Source organism: Carassius auratus, unplaced genomic scaffold (genome assembly GCF_003368295.1).
Source record: "Carassius auratus strain Wakin unplaced genomic scaffold, ASM336829v1 scaf_tig00041360, whole genome shotgun sequence".
Taxonomy (NCBI): Eukaryota; Metazoa; Chordata; class Actinopteri; order Cypriniformes; family Cyprinidae; genus Carassius; species Carassius auratus.
Genome location: NW_020526645.1, coordinates 49,197 through 69,519, shown reverse-complemented (window position 1 = coordinate 69,519; position 20,323 = coordinate 49,197). Strand labels below are relative to the sequence as shown.

At 32.5% G+C, this 20,323-nt stretch overlaps 1 protein-coding gene across 1 annotated transcript in view; it reads right to left on the bottom strand.

Moving 5' to 3' along the window:
- The window catches only part of LOC113085116 (F-box/LRR-repeat protein 17-like), a 110,330-nt gene that overhangs the window by 49,467 nt on the left and 40,540 nt on the right, over positions 1 to 20,323 (bottom strand). Inside the window, exon 6 of the mRNA XM_026255089.1 lies at positions 3,873 to 3,980. Coding sequence (XP_026110874.1) covers positions 3,873 to 3,980 — 108 coding nt within the window. The remainder of the gene's footprint in view (positions 1 to 3,872; positions 3,981 to 20,323) is intronic.

The window sequence follows — 20,323 nt, the reverse complement described above, 5'->3', positions numbered from 1 at the left end:
ATAAAAAATATAAGAAATGCTAAATTTATTTTTAAATAAAATCTCAAAATAAAATAAAATAAACTCACTTAACTCCCATTAAGTTTATTTCAGTTAAAGTTTAATAAAATCAATTTCAGTTTTTAATAAAACTTTTATAGTAATCATAAAAATTTATAAAAAATGTATGAAAAAAAGATAATAAAACTTTGCTGAAATGAAAAACTAAATTTGTGCAAATAAATTTTTTAATGTGCTAAAATAAACAAAAAGTGCATTTGTTATTATAGCCACTGCTGATTTATCTCAATAAAATTTGATGTATGACATGAAACCTTGAACATGTGTTGAGACTTTTTCTTCTTCTTGTTTTAAGCATAAACATGTTAATTTAGATATATTTTTCAAAAAAGAAGAATTTAAATCTCATTTATTTTGCATCCCAAGTGAATGTATCTTGATTTAAGAATGTTTAGATATTTGTACTGGAAAAACAAGGCAAAATACTGAGTAAATAACCTTTTTTTATTATTATTTATTTTATTTTTATTTTTTTGCAATGCAATGACAATCTCAGTGATCAACAGGAAACACGTTCCAAAAAAAGCCTCAAATAATTTTTTAAAAAAATTAAATTAAATTCTTTTTTTGTGATTGTTTAAATATTTTACAATAAGTTACAAGAAATGTTTTTTCTTTTATTAAAACTGGCTTAAACAAACATTTAATTCATCAGGTCCGTTCTATGTGTGATCTAAAGGAGTGTTTGTTTTACACTTATATTAATTATTAAAGCAGCATTGATTATTCAGGACTTCATTATCTACAGAGGAGACTGTGGTTAAACAAATTAAAAAAACGTCCAGCGTAATTTGACGTTGAGTCCAATCTGGAGCTGGAGCTGAAATGAGTTTAACAGCCCTGGTGTAAATAATAGAAATCTCATTAAAGTCTTTTTTATTATTCCAGACGTGATCCAGCTGCAGTTATAACATCATTTATCATCGCGCAGGAACACTGAGGAAACCTCCTGTAGTCGGGTGCTCCAGGGTGACCTTTGACCTCCGAGGTGCCGCTTCATATCGTAAAGGGTTACAGGAGGAGGAGGAGAGAAACAGACTCGATACGACCCATAATGCATTGCACCGAGCCTGAGATCTGACATCACATCAGTGCAGCTATTAATTTCCACCAGATCATGGAGACGTGCATCATAATACAAAATTAATAGAAAACAAATGATTTCATCAAAGTTTTTTTTTATTAATTAATATTTAAAATATATTTTTTATTTTTATTTTAGTTGTATTAATTTGTTGTTTGTTTTTGTCATTTTTATTAGTTTTACTTTTTTGTCTACATATTTCTTTCGTTACTATATTGTTATAGTTTTTGTTAATATTTTATATGAATTCACAAACTATACAATATATTTAATCTTTATATTGTCTATAAAGTTATAAAATTGTATTTATAAGACTTGTATATTAAATTTTTTCTTTATTTTTTACACACCTTTACAATAAATAAAATATATTTCATTTTTATATTTTATAACTTTAATTTTAGTTACATTTCAGTAATTTTTTTTTTATTTTATTTTTTTATATTTATTCATTTTACTTGAATAAAACTATAATACAGTTCCTCTTTATATTGTCTGTATAGTATTATAAAATTTTATTTATTAGATTTATTAGCAAGAAAAATAAAACATTTTTATTTTATTTTGTTTTATTTCAGCTAGTTGCCAAGTCAACATTTCTCTAGAAATACTAAAATAAACTAAAATAAACTAAAAAAACGAAAATTATTATTATTATTAAAACTGTCCATTATATATACAAGAGCACATTGTTTATTTATAATAAATCTACTACATATTTTACAGACAATATAAAGAGAAAATGTATTTTATATATTGGTAATTTATTTAAAATATTAACAAAAACTATAACAGTATAGTAATAAAAAAAGATAATAATAATAATATAAGTAAAACTAATAAAAATGACAAATCAACAAAATCACTAAAACTAACTAAAAGTTAAAACAGTTATTTTTAAAGTATTTACACATATTTACATGTCTATATTTATATTCATATAATTTAAATTATAAATAAATATATGTAATATATAAATGTAACCTATATTTCTTAAATATATACATGCGTGCGTGTGTATGTGTGTGTGTATTTACATATGCATCATAAATACAAACATATATTATGCAAACAAAATTGTGTTTTTTATTGCAATTAATCGCGATTAATCGTTTGACAGTGAAGTGAAAGCACATTAAAAATCCATGAATAAAATTTAAATTATCACTATTTTTTTTTTAAACAACTAAATAACTACAACAGTATGTGGATGATCCTAAACTAACTCTGATCCAGACATGATGAGTGAACTAAACGACATAAAACACCGAAACAGTGTCATCATATAAAGCCATCAGAATTAGAAAGTGAAACTAAAGCAATCAGGTCACCAAGTTTCCTCCGTTTGAGAGAGTCATCGTCTCACATTCTGCACGCTTCTCTCTCCTCCTCTGAGCTCAGATTGATTTATTTCTCTTCGGGGCTTTATAAATATATTCCACACCTGAGAACGGCCCGAAGCTTTGATGATCTGAATAAAAAGCGTCCCTCTGGTGGAGAAGCCACTAATTTCAGCTCGCAGCTCTGAAGTGGAAATGTGTGTCCAAGGAGAGACGGAGCTGGGACTTCATTTAAATAACTATTGTGCCTGCTGATGCCACCAGCTGAATTGTATAATGTAATGATATCTTTAGCAACTCCTGCTGCTGCAAAATGAGAGTCAGCCATCACAGGCCTGAAGAAAGTTTAGATGGAGATTTCGCTTCAGATGCATTGCAATAACAAATTATTCCTTTGAACTGAATCTTTCAAATGATTCATAATCTATAATGGTTCATGCATACTTGCTGTAATTTACACTAGCTTTGTATGCATATAATACCTGGATGAACTTTACTGTGAACTAAACCTTAATATATATATATATATATAAAATAATATATAATTAATATAAATAAGATAAAATATTAATGTTATATTGAAAACATCAAAAAGATATTTGAAATTTAAAAACTAAGTTTACTTGATATGAAAACAGAAAATATTAAAATAAATAAAAAATATTCTATATCCAATAAAAATATATATATTTTAAATATTAATAAAAACTGTAGTAGTATTGCAATTAATAAACAAACTCGAAAAACGTAAACACTTGAGAAACAGCATTAACTTTAGGCTGAAGTACTAAAATTAATAAAAAAAATATATATAAAAAAATAAAGCTAAATAGAATTAAAAAAAAACTTATACAATAGCAAATAATATAATTACTAAAGCTTAAAATAAATTAATAATGAAAACATACATTCAATGTATTAATATTTTACCAGATTAAAAAAAAAAAATTATAAAATATAAAATATAGTTAATTCAATAATATATATTAAATTATAATTAGATTAAGTTCAAATGTTAGATATAATATAACTGCATTTCAGATTCCTGATGTTTGTCTCCAGAAGATGCTGATAAAGAAAAATGGGGCACAAAAAAAACTCAACAAGCAAGAATATCACTACCTAATAATTTCCATGCATGCAATTACAGCAGCTCTTCTTCTGCGCCGGTGAGCTGAAGATAACTTTCTCTCATTAGCATGCTAATGTGCAAACAGCAGGGTGTGTTGGATCTTCAACACTTCACGATTCACCTCATTACACATTAATGAGATTTAAAAGTGAAGGCAAAATAAAAATAACTTGTCTTTGTGAAGTCGGAGGGACATGTTTGAATCATTAGCAGGTGAGTGGCTTCACACACAACGTCTCACTCGTACATCTCTTACCCGGGTGAGGTGTATGACACCCTGAGACGTCACGGAGCAGCCCATGAAGCCCACAAACTGCAGATCCGGACAGTTCTCCGCAAACGCCTGCACAGACTTATCTGTCACCTGACAAACACACAGGAATAAAACACATCAAAACATTGTCTAAATGTTGCATTCATTATGCATGCGTGTGTTTTCCCTGGGACTCACACTTTAACAAGTTCTGGTAAAAACAAGAAAGAAAGCAATTTAAAACACAGAAAGCCCCGATTTCAAACAAGGGATACAGGAGATGTCTAGAAAATGTATTTTATATACAGTATATGTATGTTTATATGGAGTCAAATAACCATAACAAAAACATATTTAATTAAATTTATGCATTTAGCAGACGCCTTTATCCAAAGTGGCTAACATTTTTTATCTAGCATGTGTTCCCTGGGAATCAAACCCACAGCCTTTTGCACTGCTAACGCAATATATGCATAAAAATATAACATATGCATGGCAGAAGCACTTACAAACACATTTAATATCATTTGATTCTTTGGAGTTTGATTAAAACTTGAAAAAGTCATTATGATATCAATATTTAGCATTATTTTTCTATGATCTGCAGCCTTAATTACATCAACAAAAATGAAAAATAATTTCAGAGGAGAGTCGGATATTATTTTTTCTATGAAAGAAGACACAATAACATGCACTGTGAACAATCAGAATGAACATCAATTACAGAATGTAACAGTAAATATAATAGACTTAAGGCTTTGTGATGTGCTATATTACAGGTGCATATCAATAAATTAGAATGTTGTGGAAAAGTTCATTTCTGTAATTCAACGCAAATTATGAAACTCATGTTTTAAATAAATTAAATGTACACAGACTGAAGTAGTTTAAGTCTTTGGTTCTTTGAATTAGAATACTTCATAAAACCAATTGAAAAAAAAAATGTTAGTGAATTGTTGGCCTTCTGGAAGGTATGTTGATTTACTGTACATGTACTCAATACTTGGTAGGGGCTCCTTTTGCTTTAATAACTGCCTCAATTCATCCTGGTATGGAGGAGATCAGTTTGTGGCACTGATGAGGTGGTCTGGAAGCACAGGTTTCTTTGACAGTGACCTTCAGCTCATCTGCATTGTTTGGTCTCTTGTTTCTCATCTCTCTGGGGTTCAGTTCTGGTGAGTTTGCTGGCCAGTCAAGCACACCAACACCATGGTCATTTAACCAACTTTTGGTGCTTTTGGCAGTGTGGACAGGTGCCAAATCCTGCTGGAAAATGAAATCAGCATCTTCAAAAAGCTGCTCAACAGAAGGAAGCATGAAGTGCTCCAAGATTTCTTGGTAAACAGGTGCAGTGACTTTGGTTTTGAAAAAACACAATGGACCAACACCAGCAGATGACATTGCACCCCAAATCATCACAGACTGTGGAAACTTAACACTGGACTTCAAGCATCTTGGGCTATGAGCTTCTCCATCCTTCCTCCAGACTCTAGGACCTTGGTTTACAAATGAAATACAAAACTTGCTCTCATCTGAAAAGATGACTTTGGACCACTGGGCAACAGTCCAGTTCTTCTTCTTCTTAGCCCAGGTTAGACACCTCAGGAGTGGCTTAACAAGAGGAATACAGAAAACTGTTTCCAAATTTCGACATGTCTGTGTGTGGTGGCCTATGTCCATTCCTTGTGAAGTTCACTCAAATTCTTGACAGTCCTCATAAGGCTGTGATTCTCTCAGTTGGTTGTGCATCTTTTTCTTCCACACTTTTTCCATCCAGTCAACTTTCTGTTAACATGCTTGGATACAGCACTCTGTGAACAGCCAGCTTCTTTGACAATGAATGTTTGTGGCTTACTCTCCTTGTGAAGGGTGTCAATGATTGTCTTTTGGACAGCGGTCTTCCCCATGATTGTGTAGCCTAGAGAACCAAACTGAGAGACCGTTTTTAAGGCTCAGGAAACCTTTGCAGGTGTTTTGAGTTGATTAGTTGATTGGCATGTCACCATATTCTAATTTGTTGAGATCATGAATTGGTGAGTTTTTGTTAAATGTGAGCCAAAATCATCACAATTAAAAGAACCAAAGACTTAAACTACTTCAGTCCGTGTGCACTGAATTTTTTTAATACATAATTTCACAATTTGAGTTGAATTACTGAAACAAATTTTCCACGACATTCTAATTCATTGAGATGCACCTGTATATGTAATGTTGAATTATTATGCAGAATGTTTCAATACAAGCATTTTAGTCAAATGTAATTAAGCAACATTTCAAACCTTTAACTCATGGGGAAAGTCAACCCATTAACAGTGTAAAAGTAGTCATTGGAGAAAAAAAAAAGAGGACTTGGCAACTGCATCTGCAACTGAAAATCTCAAACTTGCATGCAGTCTGCTCGTCTCCTCACTTTGACCTCTGACATTTGACCCCAGGCAAAATAAATATGCATTTAATCAAATTCTCCCGGCTTTAAGCAAACAAATCATCTCTGTGCTGATCAAACAGAGCTGATGCGACTAATGGCTGAACGAACTCAATAAGAGAAGCGTGATCTCAGCAGGACGCCCTCTCCGTCACCGGAGGTCAGAGGTCACCCCACTCATCACTGTTTCCTTAGTGCTTAAAAAGACGAGGATTCTGGCACACTTTCTCTGAAAAACAGACTGGTATTTCAGCCGTATATCATGTGGCTTTTGCTTCTTGTATCTTAAAGGTCATCTGGGCGAACGTGAGTGTGATGGAGGAGCGCAGCTGAGGAATTACACCAGCGGCTCATCCATCCTAAGACTCTCTCACAGATATCAGGGGAACATGGAGCTTCGAGAAGCTTCTCCTGCTGTCTCTCAGTGACCCCTGCAGGACATTCATCCATCTGGACTGATGGGACGGGAACCTCTTCAGACAATCAGGACTGGATGTTGAATTCACGAATCACTCGATTTCATTCACAAGCATGCAATTCAGTTTAATTACTAAGATTGGTGCATTGGTGCATCATTTTCATTATACATGTGTTGAGCTTTTTTATATAACTGTCAATGAGAATTAGAGGGAAATGTCCTGAAAATAATTAAAAAAGAAATGCATTATCAATAAACCTATGCGTTGGCTTCGTTTTTTTATGCAACATATGATTTCTTATTTCTTTTGATTCTGGGCAACATTCCTTGACAGGTTTCTTTTATACATGGCGTATATATATATATATATATATATATATATATATATATATATATATATATATATATATATATATATATAGCCAATACATGTAAAAAATTACAATAAAATAAACAAAATATTGCAGATGCATTACATGAATGACGGATGTGTTGTCACAAAAACAATGCAATGGAAAAAAATTGAAAAATTATTATAATTTCTACTACATATCTATTGTTATACTACTATATACAATTTTTATTATTTCTACTATCATTATTTTAATATCAATTGCATTGTGATTGATTTAATCACAGCATCAAAATAAATCATACTGCATTGTTGTATGCATGCTGCATAAATATTTAGCAAATATTTTGAGTAAATATTATCATCGATCACCAATGCATTCATTTATTTATTTATTTTTTATTTTTTTTTGCATTATGGCAGAGAACTGGAGTGTTTTATCATCACAAAAATTATACAAAATGCAAATAAATCTAAATCTTCACTTTCTTTATGCATCATAAAATTTCCTGTGTCTTTCAATTTTGAGGTGAGATCTCTTGACAGTTTCGGTGAGATTTCAGAACAAAGGAAAAGCAAAAATATAAAACAGTATTTGTCATATAAAGAAGAATTAGCTATTTTATGAATATCAATAATCAATGATCACAAATACTGGCTTCATTTTCTTTATGCTAAATATTATTCATATTTTCTTCCTTTTGATTTTGGGGTGAGATTTCTGGCCAGGTTTTGAGTGATTCTCAACACTCAGAACAAAGAACACACTCAAGATTTACAAAAGAAGAGAAATAAAGAGTGTCAGAATACTGAGACATCGAGCGACAGAACGATCGGTTCACAGACAGCTCCTCTGACGACGCTTCTTCCTGAAGCACTCGACCCATTCATTCTCATTACTTTATTTGGGCTCGTAACAAGCAGCTGTTCTAACAGCCAATTTACTGCTGCAAATGTGGGTCTCTAAAGCGTCCGCAGCAGGGGGTCAAAAGTGCTGATCATCTGTTTTCAGATGCACTTCCTGTCGCCACCCACCACGCAGAAAGGCATTATGGGAGGTGGGAATAAAGAGAGCAGAGCTTTATCGATGAGATGGGTCAGCGGGACGCTCATCAATCAGGCTAATTGTGCTGTGTCCGGACGGAGAGATGCAGGTGTTTACAGTGTCATCACAAGACTGATGGGGACTCACAGAGAAACCTATAATGAGCTGAAAAACAGCACAACTGGTCCATACGCTGCATGCAGAGCCTCAGATGGAGTCACGCGCTTCCTAAAGACGGACACTCCTGAGCGTTTCACCTCCTCCTCTACATACACCTCTTATTTATTTACTTAGAGGGGCAATGCATGTTAATGAACATATTTATGAAATATTAAAATACAAATTGTAGCAACATTCATTAGTTGAAAAATGAATATATATATACATATATATATATATATAATGAAGCAATTACAAAAAAATATATACCTTTAAACAAATATATTTTGTTTGTTTTCCTGCCTGTAAAAATAATAATAACAATTTAACTAAAAAATAATAAAGTGTAAAAAAAATTAAAAAAAAAAAAAAATTACACAACATAAATAAACGAATATATTATAATATATATATATATATATATTTTTTTTTTAAGCAGGCCACAACCAAATTTACAGTCAATCTGAGTCGTGTGTATCCAACTAAATTTGGTTATTTACTTATAGTTATTTACTATAATTGTATTAAAATAAATTTAAATAAACAAAAATAGAAAAATTAGAATAAATTATAAATGTAATTATTTACAAATATTTTTTTATTTTATTTTAACTGATATCTTTGTCATGGAACATGTTTTCTACTTCGTTTTCTAGGCAGAGTTTTGCTATAAAACAATCTCATTCTAGAGAGAATCTGATTGGACAATAAGCCCTTGAGTGCAAAATGATGTCATCAATATCCTTCAACTCTTAGGAGTGTATTTACATAGATGAGCTCGAAGCAACAGACATGAACGACAAAACAAAAATAAAGTATTTTATATATTTTATATATATAGCTTTATTGCTAGTTTCTATGGTTTGTAATTTGAGTATGTTTAAAAATGGCATCATTAAACATGTGTAACATTAAACTGCTGCCATGTAATAGCTAAGTTAACAACACAGAGATATTTGAAGCAGTTTTACTCACCGCCTGCGGTTCCAACACACGATCGTGACCCTTTTTCGTTGGGACTACATCATCCTTAAGAAATAAACGATGTGCAAATCCGTCGTCAAACTGGGCCTTGTTTGTAAAACAAGCATCTTCGAAATGCAGGGAACAAACACAAACACTTGCACAACTCCGTTGATGCTCTGTAAAAATAAACTCCATCCACTGGTCCCTTTATGCTGTTTTTTATTTTTTTTTGGTAATCTGTGCAGGGTTGTCTTGCCCTGGCAACCAAAAACACACTTCTTTTGTGACATTTGGCGACGCTCTCGCTCTGATCAGTGAAGTCTGTTGTGCTCTCAGTGCTCTGCTATACGGGAGCGCGCGCTCTTCCGGCAGAAGTGCCTCAGGACCCATATAAGGAAATTCTGCTTCATCTAACGTCACACAGAGCCATACTCGAAAAAAACTTTCCGAAACTTGTGACAAACCGGAAGGAGTATTTTGGGAACAAAAATACTCCTTCAAATGTACAACTTAATTTTTGAAACTTTGTCCATGTTTAGCATGGGAATCCAACTCTTTAACAGTGTGTGTGTGTGTGTTAAAGAGAGTATATGTGTGTGTTTATGAAAGTGTGTGTGTGTGTGTTAAAGAGTGTGTGTGTGTGTGTGTGTGTGTGTGTGTGTGTGTGTTAAAGAGAGAAAGCGAGAGAGTGTGTGTATGTGTGTGTGTGTGTTAAAGAGAGAGAGCGAGAATGTGCGTGTGTGTGTGTGTGAGAGACCACGAGAGAGAGAGAGAGACTGTGTGTGTGTTAAAGAGAGAGAGAAAGTGAGTGTGTGTGTGTTAAAGAGAGTGTGTGTATGAGAGACCATGAGAGAGAGAGAGAGAGAGAGAGAGAGAGACTGTGTGTGTGTTAAAGAGAGAGAGAAAGAGAGAGAGAGAGTGTGTGTGTGTGTGTGTGTGTGTGTGTTAAAGAGAGAACGTGTGTGTGTGTGTGTGTGTGTGAATTAAAGAGAGAGTGAGTGGTTGACACACACACACACACACTCCCGCAGGGAACGTTTATCAATTAACAGTGCAGTGCTAATTAACACACTCAGCATTCAGAGCATCTCTCGAGCACAGCGCCGAGCCACTGACCTTCAACATGTTCTGATTATGGAGAGTTATTTACCAAAAAAAGTATATATTGATACATATTTAGCAAAGCAGAATAAAAGTGTTTGAATAAACATAAGGCATTAAAACAGAGTCGACCGCTGAGCATTTTAATCAGCCGTGTAATTGTGAACGAGACACAACCGTTTACTCACTACAAACACAGAGCTGAACTGTTCAGGGCCCTACGAAAACCATTTCACACCGTTTCATTTCACAAATTCTTATTTTTTTAAAGGTTAAATTAAATTGTAATGATCAAAAAGAAATGCCTCATTCATCGATATCATAAAACTTTCACTAAACACTAAACATTTCAAAGGCATTTTGTGGATTAATAATTTAATACAAATTTATTTACAAAAACAGTGGTAATCAAAAGAGGATATTAAACACTCATTTAATAAAATTTCATTTGATTATTATTATTATTATTATTACAAATTTACAATTATTTTTTTTTTTAGTTATTTTATCAATTTTTTAACATTTCAGACTCAGTTCAAGCAATCCAGACATTCAATTACTTAATTTCGTTTAATTATTATTTATTAATTATAAATGAAAGTAAATACATTTAGTTTACTTAATTTTAATTTGTTTATTCACAATTAATAATTAGGAATATATTCATTTAATTTAATTCAATTTTTTAATGGACCTGCAGGGTGATAAATGAATTTATAAAAAGTACAAATAATTCACACTTACAGTTTACTTAAATTGAGCAAATAAAAGCTAAATAAATTCTAAACCGCACTAAAAATTAATAATAATAAAATACAAAATACAAAATAAAAAAAACTAAAGGCCATCTCCTTTACCAAAGACTAATGTTAACTAACACAGTTACTGTAGAGACGGCAGATCAGCTCCTGACGGCTCTATTAACAGCACAATAAATACTACTTTATTATCATTCCTGATGTTACCACACAAAATCAGCAGATTTGAACAGATGCTGCTCCTGCTGGAACCTCACTGTCATCATCATCCTCATCATCATCATCCTCATCCTCATCCTAATCCTCATCCTCATCCTCACCATCCTCATCCTCATCCTCACCATCCTCATCTTCGTCATCATCCTCCTCCTCCTCATCATCATCATCATCATCATCATCCTCACCATCCTCCTCCTCATTATCATCCTCATCCTCACCATCCTCATCATCCTCCTCTTCATCATCATTCTCCTCTTCATCATCATCCTTATCCTAATCATCATCATCCTCATCATCCTCCTCATCATCCTCATCATCATTATTCTCCTCATCCTCACCATCCTCCTCATCATCCTCCTCATCATCATCATCCTCATCATCCTCCTCATCCTCATCCTCACCATCTTCCTCATCATCCCTCTCATCATCATCATCATCATCATCCTCATCATCCTCCACCTCATCCTCCTCATCCTCATCCTCATCATTCTCCTCATCATCATCATCATCATCCTCATCCTAATCATCATGCTCCTCTTCATCATCCTCATCATCATTATCCTTCTCATCCTCACCATCCTCCTCATCATCCTCCTCATCATCATCATCCTCATCATCCTCCTCATCCTCACCATCCTCATCATCATAATCCTCATCCTCATCCTCATCCTCATCCTCACCATCCTCATCATCATCATCATCCTCATCCTCATCATACTCCTCCTCATCATCATCCTAATCATCATCATCCTCCTCATCCTCATCCTCACCATCATCCTCACCATCTTCCTCATCATTCCTCTCATCATCATCATCATCATCATCATCATCCTCATCATCCTCCACCTCATCCTCCTCATCCTCCTCCTCATCCTCATCATTCTCCTCATCATCATCATCATCATCCTCATCCTAATCATCATGCTCCTCCTCATCATCCTCATCCTAATCATCATCCTCCTCCTCCTCCTCCTCATCCTCATCATCATTTTCATTCTCATCATCCTTATCATCATCCTCCTCCTCCTCATCCTCGTCCTCATCATCATCATCATCCTTAGTACAATCGTGCTTTATTAACATCTCCCACAGGCCACTGAGAAATCACCATCTCCAGATGCATTATGGGAAAACGGAGACTGTTCAAAGCTGATCTCAAACACTTTAATAACACAATCATCTTTCATGCAGGCAGCTGGTCATTTACTTACTTCCTTTCTAACAGGATTTAAACTCTGATCTTAAATCACTGCTTCAGATCTCAACAAAATCTCGACGTCTTCAATCAATCAATATTCACTACAAATCAATGAATGTAGAGGTGCACGGGTGCACGATCTTATAGTGATTTTTATGATAAAAATTGCAATTGAGAAATGCAAAAAAAGTAAACTAATTTTACAAATCCAGGTTTATGAATAAAATCAAACAGTTAATTTCACAAAAAAAGAAAATATACATAGACAAGTATTGAACTGCCTTACTTTCTTCATTTTATAATTAAAATTATTAAAAAAAATATTTCTACTAATATTTCAGGATAAAAAAATAAAAACAATTTTTCCATTACAATTAAAATTATAATATTAATGGTTGTCTTTATTCCTTCATTTTATAATCATTATTAAATAAAAATATCTTTTAAATACAAAAATAAGTCTGTGAAATATTTCACTGTAAAATAAAAAAAATAAGAAAAACAAATCTTATTTTATTTCTTTATTCATTTATTTCTATATTTGAACTATTAAAAATACAAGAGGAAAAAAACATAATAAATATACAAATGAGCGCCAATAAAGAAAAAAGATCTATAAACAAAATGTTGCCATTTTTTTTTAAATGAAATAAAAATATAAAAATGTAAACATTAATACAATTTTACATTACAACTGCAAAACTACAATACTAATATTTATGGTTTTCTTAATCATTTTATAATTATAATCATTAAAAAAAACTAAATAAAAGCAAAACATACTTTTAGAATATTTCAACGTAAAACAAAAAATAATTTAATTTTACATTACAACTGTAAAATTACAAAAATGAATCTATCAAAGGTTTATTTTAACAAAATAATTTTGTTGATAAGTGCATGTTTGTGCTTGGCGTATTTTGAGTAATGAGGCACCACAGAAAAAAAAAAAAAGACATTTTACAATACATTGAAGAGACTTCTTTCGAAAACCATTCTCCTCGTTAGGCACAAACTCGCTCCTGCTCTAGTTTGTGCCCTTGAAAACTTCAGAAAGACACAGAAAAGAGTTCACACCAGACATTAGACGTGTGTGAAAGCAGCTCAGCGTGACGATGGTCCGGACAGACGTCTGATCCGAGATGGAAAGGTCAGTCGCTCGTCAAAACACCATTAGAAATGACAGAAATACGTTAGTTTGTGTCACTCTTCCTCAGAAACACGACAGGAAAGCCACAGTTCATCCGTCTGATCTGACAGGACCACAATCTGATACCATTCCCACAAGCAAACGAGAATCTCCTTCATAATCAATAAACGTGAACATCTCACGGACCGTTCCTTCAGAAAGCAGCAGATCGATTACAAAACAAATACACAAAACCACTTGATTTTACAAAAGAAAATCAGTTTACTACTACACTCTTCAAACTGCTGTCCTTCACTCGTAGAAAATGATTTATTCTATAAACAGCAGCTTGATTTTGATCGCTTAGTCGGAGGAAGGAGGAGTAATAAAATAATGTTGCGCCCAATGAAAACTACATTTAATCTCCGGATTGATCGAGCGGGTTATTGGAGCACCTATTGTTTGATTGTCATGTCTTTTTAATAACTTAATTCATTTCTGTTGGAGAGGCTCAATATGGCAGAGCACGAGTGACTCGATTCATTTCATCTTTGATTACCTGCTTAAGCTCCTGACTTTACAGCGATTCGGTGGGAATAAATCAGCTCAGACTGTTATTTAATATCTGCACAGACCAAACAGTGACAAAACATCTTATTTCTTTTTATATTTTATTATTTCATTTTTTATTAACTTTTAAATTCTTAATATAATTTATCATCTAAACTTTACTACATTTATATATATATTTACATATATAATTTTCATTTTAAATATATACAATTAATTTATTTCATTTAACTTTTATTTTAAACCATTTTAATTGCATTTTAAATTTTTATCATTTAATTTTTTTATTTTATTTTAAACACTTTTAATTGCATTTTCAATTTTTACTATAATTTAATTGTTTTATTTTAAACATGCTTTTATTTGCATTTTCAATTTTTATTATAATTTAATTGTTTAATTTTAAACATGCTTTTATTTGCATTTTCAATTTTTATTATAATTTAATTGTTTAATTTTAAACATGCTTTTATTTGGATTTTCAATTTTTATTATAATTTAATTAATTGTTTTATTTTAAATTTAAACACTTTTAATTGCATTTTACATTTTTATTATAATTTAATTGTTTTATTTTAATTTAAACATGCTTTAAATTGCATTTTCAATTTTCATTATAATTTAATTACAGTTAATTTAATGTACAATTTAATGTAATAAACTTAATTTAATATTTAAACATAAAAGTACAAATAATCCACACTTAAGTCTCACTTGACATGAGCTTATAAAAATGATCAAAACACCACAGGGCATCATTTTCACAAAAGACTAGCATATTTTATATTTGAGGTTTTTTTTAACTGCATGTGAAGGTTGAATTCAGAGTTGGTTGTGTGGTTCAGATATTAAATCGAGTGGAAACGACACACACATTGAATCCCATCTATTCAAAACATGAATCCCATGCAGTCAAACGGTGTCTGAACTCATTTCTGTGGATTAGAGAGAGGTGAACTGCGAGGAGCGTTTAAGGATGAACCGAGGTCTCTAATATATAAGCTGCTGACACTTGTGATGTGGTCCGAGCGGAAGTGAAAACCGTCCGTTTGATCTGCTCTGAGCGCTGAAGCGTACGGCCGTGTTTTCAATTTCCTGTGCTGTTGATTCAGTGGCTGGAGTGAATGCATGCTGCTTTCATTTAAACACACACACACACATACAGACCACGGCTCTCTCTCGAAACACACACTCTAATCCAGAGCTGATTAAACACAAGCTCACACACACCGTCACCGCACACATGAAACACGCCGCAGACCGGACTGAGAAAAATCACATTGGTTTAGCTTCATTTGTGCCATTTTTCATGCTCCAGTTTCACATTTTGCAAATATCTGTGACACTTAAAGGGCCAGCGCACCAAAAACAGGACACTAGAATTTCTGCAATATAACAATAAAACAAAACAACGAGGCCAGACTCGAGTAATTTAGTTATAAAAATGGAATTCACCGTATTTAATGTCAAATTATAAAAATATATTAATAGTTAAAATAAAAACAGAGATTTGCATGTGATCAAAAATTTATATTTTTGATATGTATATTTTTATATATGTATAATTATATACAAAATATTTTATTCACACATTTTATATATATGAACATTATGACTATAATTTTTTTATATTTTATAAAAAAAATATACAATCTATATATATATATATATTTTTTTTTTTTTTTTTTTTGATGATTTACAAATAACCCCTTAACAGAATCCAGACGAATTAAGAATGGAAAACATGGAAACTTGAATAAATAACATTTGAGGAAAAAATGACACTGATTTGGTACAAATAACTGATTTATACTGTTTTGAACTCAAGAACATTCACATTTCTGAATATTTTTCCAGTTCTATTTGATTCTGTTCCTCACACAAAGAGATGCTATGACTTATGATCATTTCTTGCAGCTTGACAGTATAAATCTCTGTCGTGATATTGGAAACAGATGCTCTGACATTATATCTCCAGTGAAGAACAAAACGCCACAGGTTTGGAACAACACGACGAGGAAAAGCTTTCATTTCTGCCTGAAATAGTCCTTGAATAAATGCAAAATGTGTGTAAACCAGCACAATACTACTCCAAGATCAGATGCAATGTCCAAAAAGCAGTCAAATTTATTTTCAATAACGGTGATATGATGTCACATACATTACCAGTGATATATTTGTGACGTTTGACGTTGAATAAACATGAGAACTGCACGTTTCAAAATCAAAAACACAAGAAAAAGCAAAATGATATTAATTAATGTAATGATACTACTACTACTACTACTACTAAAATGATATTAAAACATCAAAACAAAAAAAAAATAATCAAAATTTCTTCTTCCATGATCTCATTTTAATCATAAACCTCTGTTGTGCATCACTTTGTTCGCCAAAAAAGGAAGAGTTTGTTTAATTTTCGAATGTTTTATGCCTTGTAACAAATGTAACAAACACAGCATTTAAAAAATAAAATTATATATCTTTTTAATAAAATGAGTTAATTAGAGGTGTTTTTATTAAAATTTTATTAAACCATTAAAATATATTTCACAGAATTTGGTAAAAATTTAACGAATGAGGAAAAAATTTAATTGTCAATCTTTTCATCAATTGTTTTTAAACATGTTGGAGTTTTCTCTTTCACTTGGATGTTGTATGGTCAACGGATTAAATACAGCTGGATAAAACAAAAACTGTGTCCATCTTCATTTTTAAGGCTCACAGTTTTTTTTTTCAATTAATACGACAATATATATTCAAAATTCACTGCACATAAAATGTGCATCTCTGGCTTCAGCTAATCAGTGATTTGGACACAAAATGACAAAAACTGACTAAATAATGCATCAGTTTTTGTAGTTCATACACTAAAAATAAAGAAAGTAAAACATGTTTGTGTCCATTAAAACGCACAATTAAATGCATTTCACTGCTGTGTGAGAGACGTTTGTGTCCCAGTCTGATAGTTCTCCACTATCCACCTTCATGAATTACTACAGGCTTCAACACTGAACCCCCCAAAACTGAGTGAAGAGAGTCACAGACACTGCCTTTCACCGTTAAACCAGGATCAGAAGATCTGAGCGTCGATGTGTTGGTCTCGTGAGACACATATCTGCTCAAACACGCACGATGGATTGATAAAACAGCTTGAAGCAAATGCAGAACAGCACTTTTCTGTGTCTGCACAGATCCAATACGATCACGTACCTCAATCAATCACAGCCGTATTGACTGAAATGACTGCCAGCAGAACACATCTATAATAATTCCATAGAATTGATCTTCAATTATTCATTAGGAGTCATGCATTATAACATACAAATGAAGATAAATCTGCTTTGATCAGCATTAAATGCTACTTCCTAATCGTTTTAAAAGTATAAACAAAATGCATGTATGCCTTGAGAAATTATGCTAGTCCAATATATACACTGGATAAAATAAAATAAAAAAAACTAAATAAATAAAAAATAAATAAAAAAAATAAATAAAAAGGTTTAAGTAAAAAAAAATAAATAATATATATATATATATATATATATATATATATATATATATATATATATATATATATATATAATTTAAATATTTCCAAATGAATGCTAAATAAAATTCAAATACTGTTAAATTATACTACAAAATTACTTAGAAAGTTTGATACTGCATATTGCATTTGCATGGTCTTTGTATATTTATACTTTAAAAGTAATAACTAATGAAAACTCAATATTATTTATCAGAGGACAAACCCTTATATTATTAACATGATAATAAAAGCTTGATAAATACTACCTTCTAAATGTTTTAAAATAGATATAATAAAATACACGTGTCTTTAGAAATGATGAAAAATGAAACTATAATAATAATAAAACATCCTAAATTATGTATATTTTAAATTTAAAAGGAATAGATAATAAAACTGCATCATTTAAATCAGACAAACCTGAAATATAGAGGTTAAATTCTCATCTATGCCTTTACTCTTTTCACACTGCATTCTAACAGTCTGCCTGATCCTAATGAGAGTGTGAATGGTCATTTACTAATTACTCTGCTGTCATTATGATTAAAGTGAGCTGATCTCATCTGGTCTGTGGGTTTGCATCAGTCTAATGAAGGATCCCTGTTCTCTCGCTTGAACAACTCACGGCCCCAGCGCTTTCGTCTCATTGCTCAACGGCAATTGCTCCCCAATTAGGGAGGATAATGGTAAGTGAGCGCACACATGGACGGAGCTCATTACAGCAGCGATCACGTCCACACACAGGTCACTCACTGCCACATTAAAACACTTACTGAATTCACTCTCATTTAAAGAAGCTCAATACAGTCAAAAAGACTCACAAACAGTCTTAAACTCACAATTTGAATCAGTCTGATGACTACAGTGGAGTTTGACTCTCGAACAAATGACTCTCTAACTGATTCACTGTAATGAATCAGTCAAAAAGATTCACAAACAGCCTCAAATTCACAATTTGAACAAATACTCTTTAGACGATATCTTGAAATGAAGTCAGTCAAAAAGATTCACAAACAGCCCCAAATTCACAATTTGAACAAATACTCTTTAAACGGTTCCTTGAAATGAATCAGTCAAAAAGATTCACAAACAGCCTCAAATTCACAATTTCAATAAAAACTCTTTAAACGGTTCCTTGAAATGAATCTGTCAAAAAGACTCACAAACAGTCTTAAACTCAAAATCTGAATCAGTCTGATGACTACAATGTGAACAGTGGAGTCTGACTCATGAACAAATGATTCATTGAAATGAATCACTCAAAAAGACTCACAAACAGCCTTGAATTTAAAATATGAATGAACAAATATCTCTAACTGATTTCTTGTAATGAATAGTGGTCGACCGAAACGTTTTTTTTTTATGATAGTCAATGCCGATATCTTGGAAAATGGGGGGTAGCCAATATTTTTTTTTGTTCCACATTTTAATTTATATTTTAGAAATTTGAAATCATTTGACAATAGATAAAAATAAACAAATGTGTAAATAAACATACTTGTACTTTAGATGACAAAGTATTTTTTTCACAAATAAACATTATATTTATTTTTGTATACATTTTGATTCCTTTGTTTATCGGTTCCATCTGATTATTAGACAGAGTTCTATCTGTATTAGACAGAACTGTTAATAACGACAGTGAACAAGAGGGAGAATGTGAACACTGTGTGCTCAGGAGCTGCCTTTTTTAGCTCTGTCAAAATAAAAGTCCCGTCTCAAACACATAGGCCGAGCAGAAAAACGTATTGGCCAAGGCCGATATTTGAAAAAATGCCAAATATCGGCCGATATATCGGTCAACCACTAGTGATGAATCAAACAAAAAGATTAACCAACAATCTCAAACTAATTAAAAAATTTGAATGAGTTTGATGACTACAATGTGAACAGTGTAGTCTGACTCATGAACAAATGATTCATTGAAATGAATCAGTCAAAAAGACTCTCAAACAATCTTAAACAGAAAATCTGAATCAGACTAATGACTCTAGTGTTAAAGGAATCGAGATCAAAAGCAGAATGCTTAAATTTCTCCATAGCACACATTTTCCCATTTTTTTATATCCTATTTTAGAAATTATATCAAAAAAGACTCTGCAGATTTTATGACCTCATGAAACAAACTCCCGCAGGTCTCATTGAAACGCTTCTGCGATGGACGTCCAACATCAGGCATTCTCATGAGCAGATCGGGGGCTCGAGGGCCTGGAGGAGAGCCAGGTTCACGTCTAGACGCTCTAATTCATGTCTTGAGAAGGGCTTTTATTGGCAGGAGGGCAGCTGGGGGATCGTTCGCACTCACCAAATGGGAATGTGACGTCCCACGGCCGGCCGGACGGTGCCACGGCGCTTTCAAAAGCGAGACACAAAGAACAAGGGTCGAAACATGAGCAGAAAGGAAAAGATTTAGCAGCGCCCACGTCTTTACTGTAAGAGCACTGTGAAAGGACGGCGCAGCTGTGATGTACATTGAGGAACGGGTCAATGAATGCTGACATGTCTGAAGAAAACCGTGACACTTCAAAAGACTACAGCACACAAACGGCCGACCCACTAAAACACAAATAATGCCACAAGTG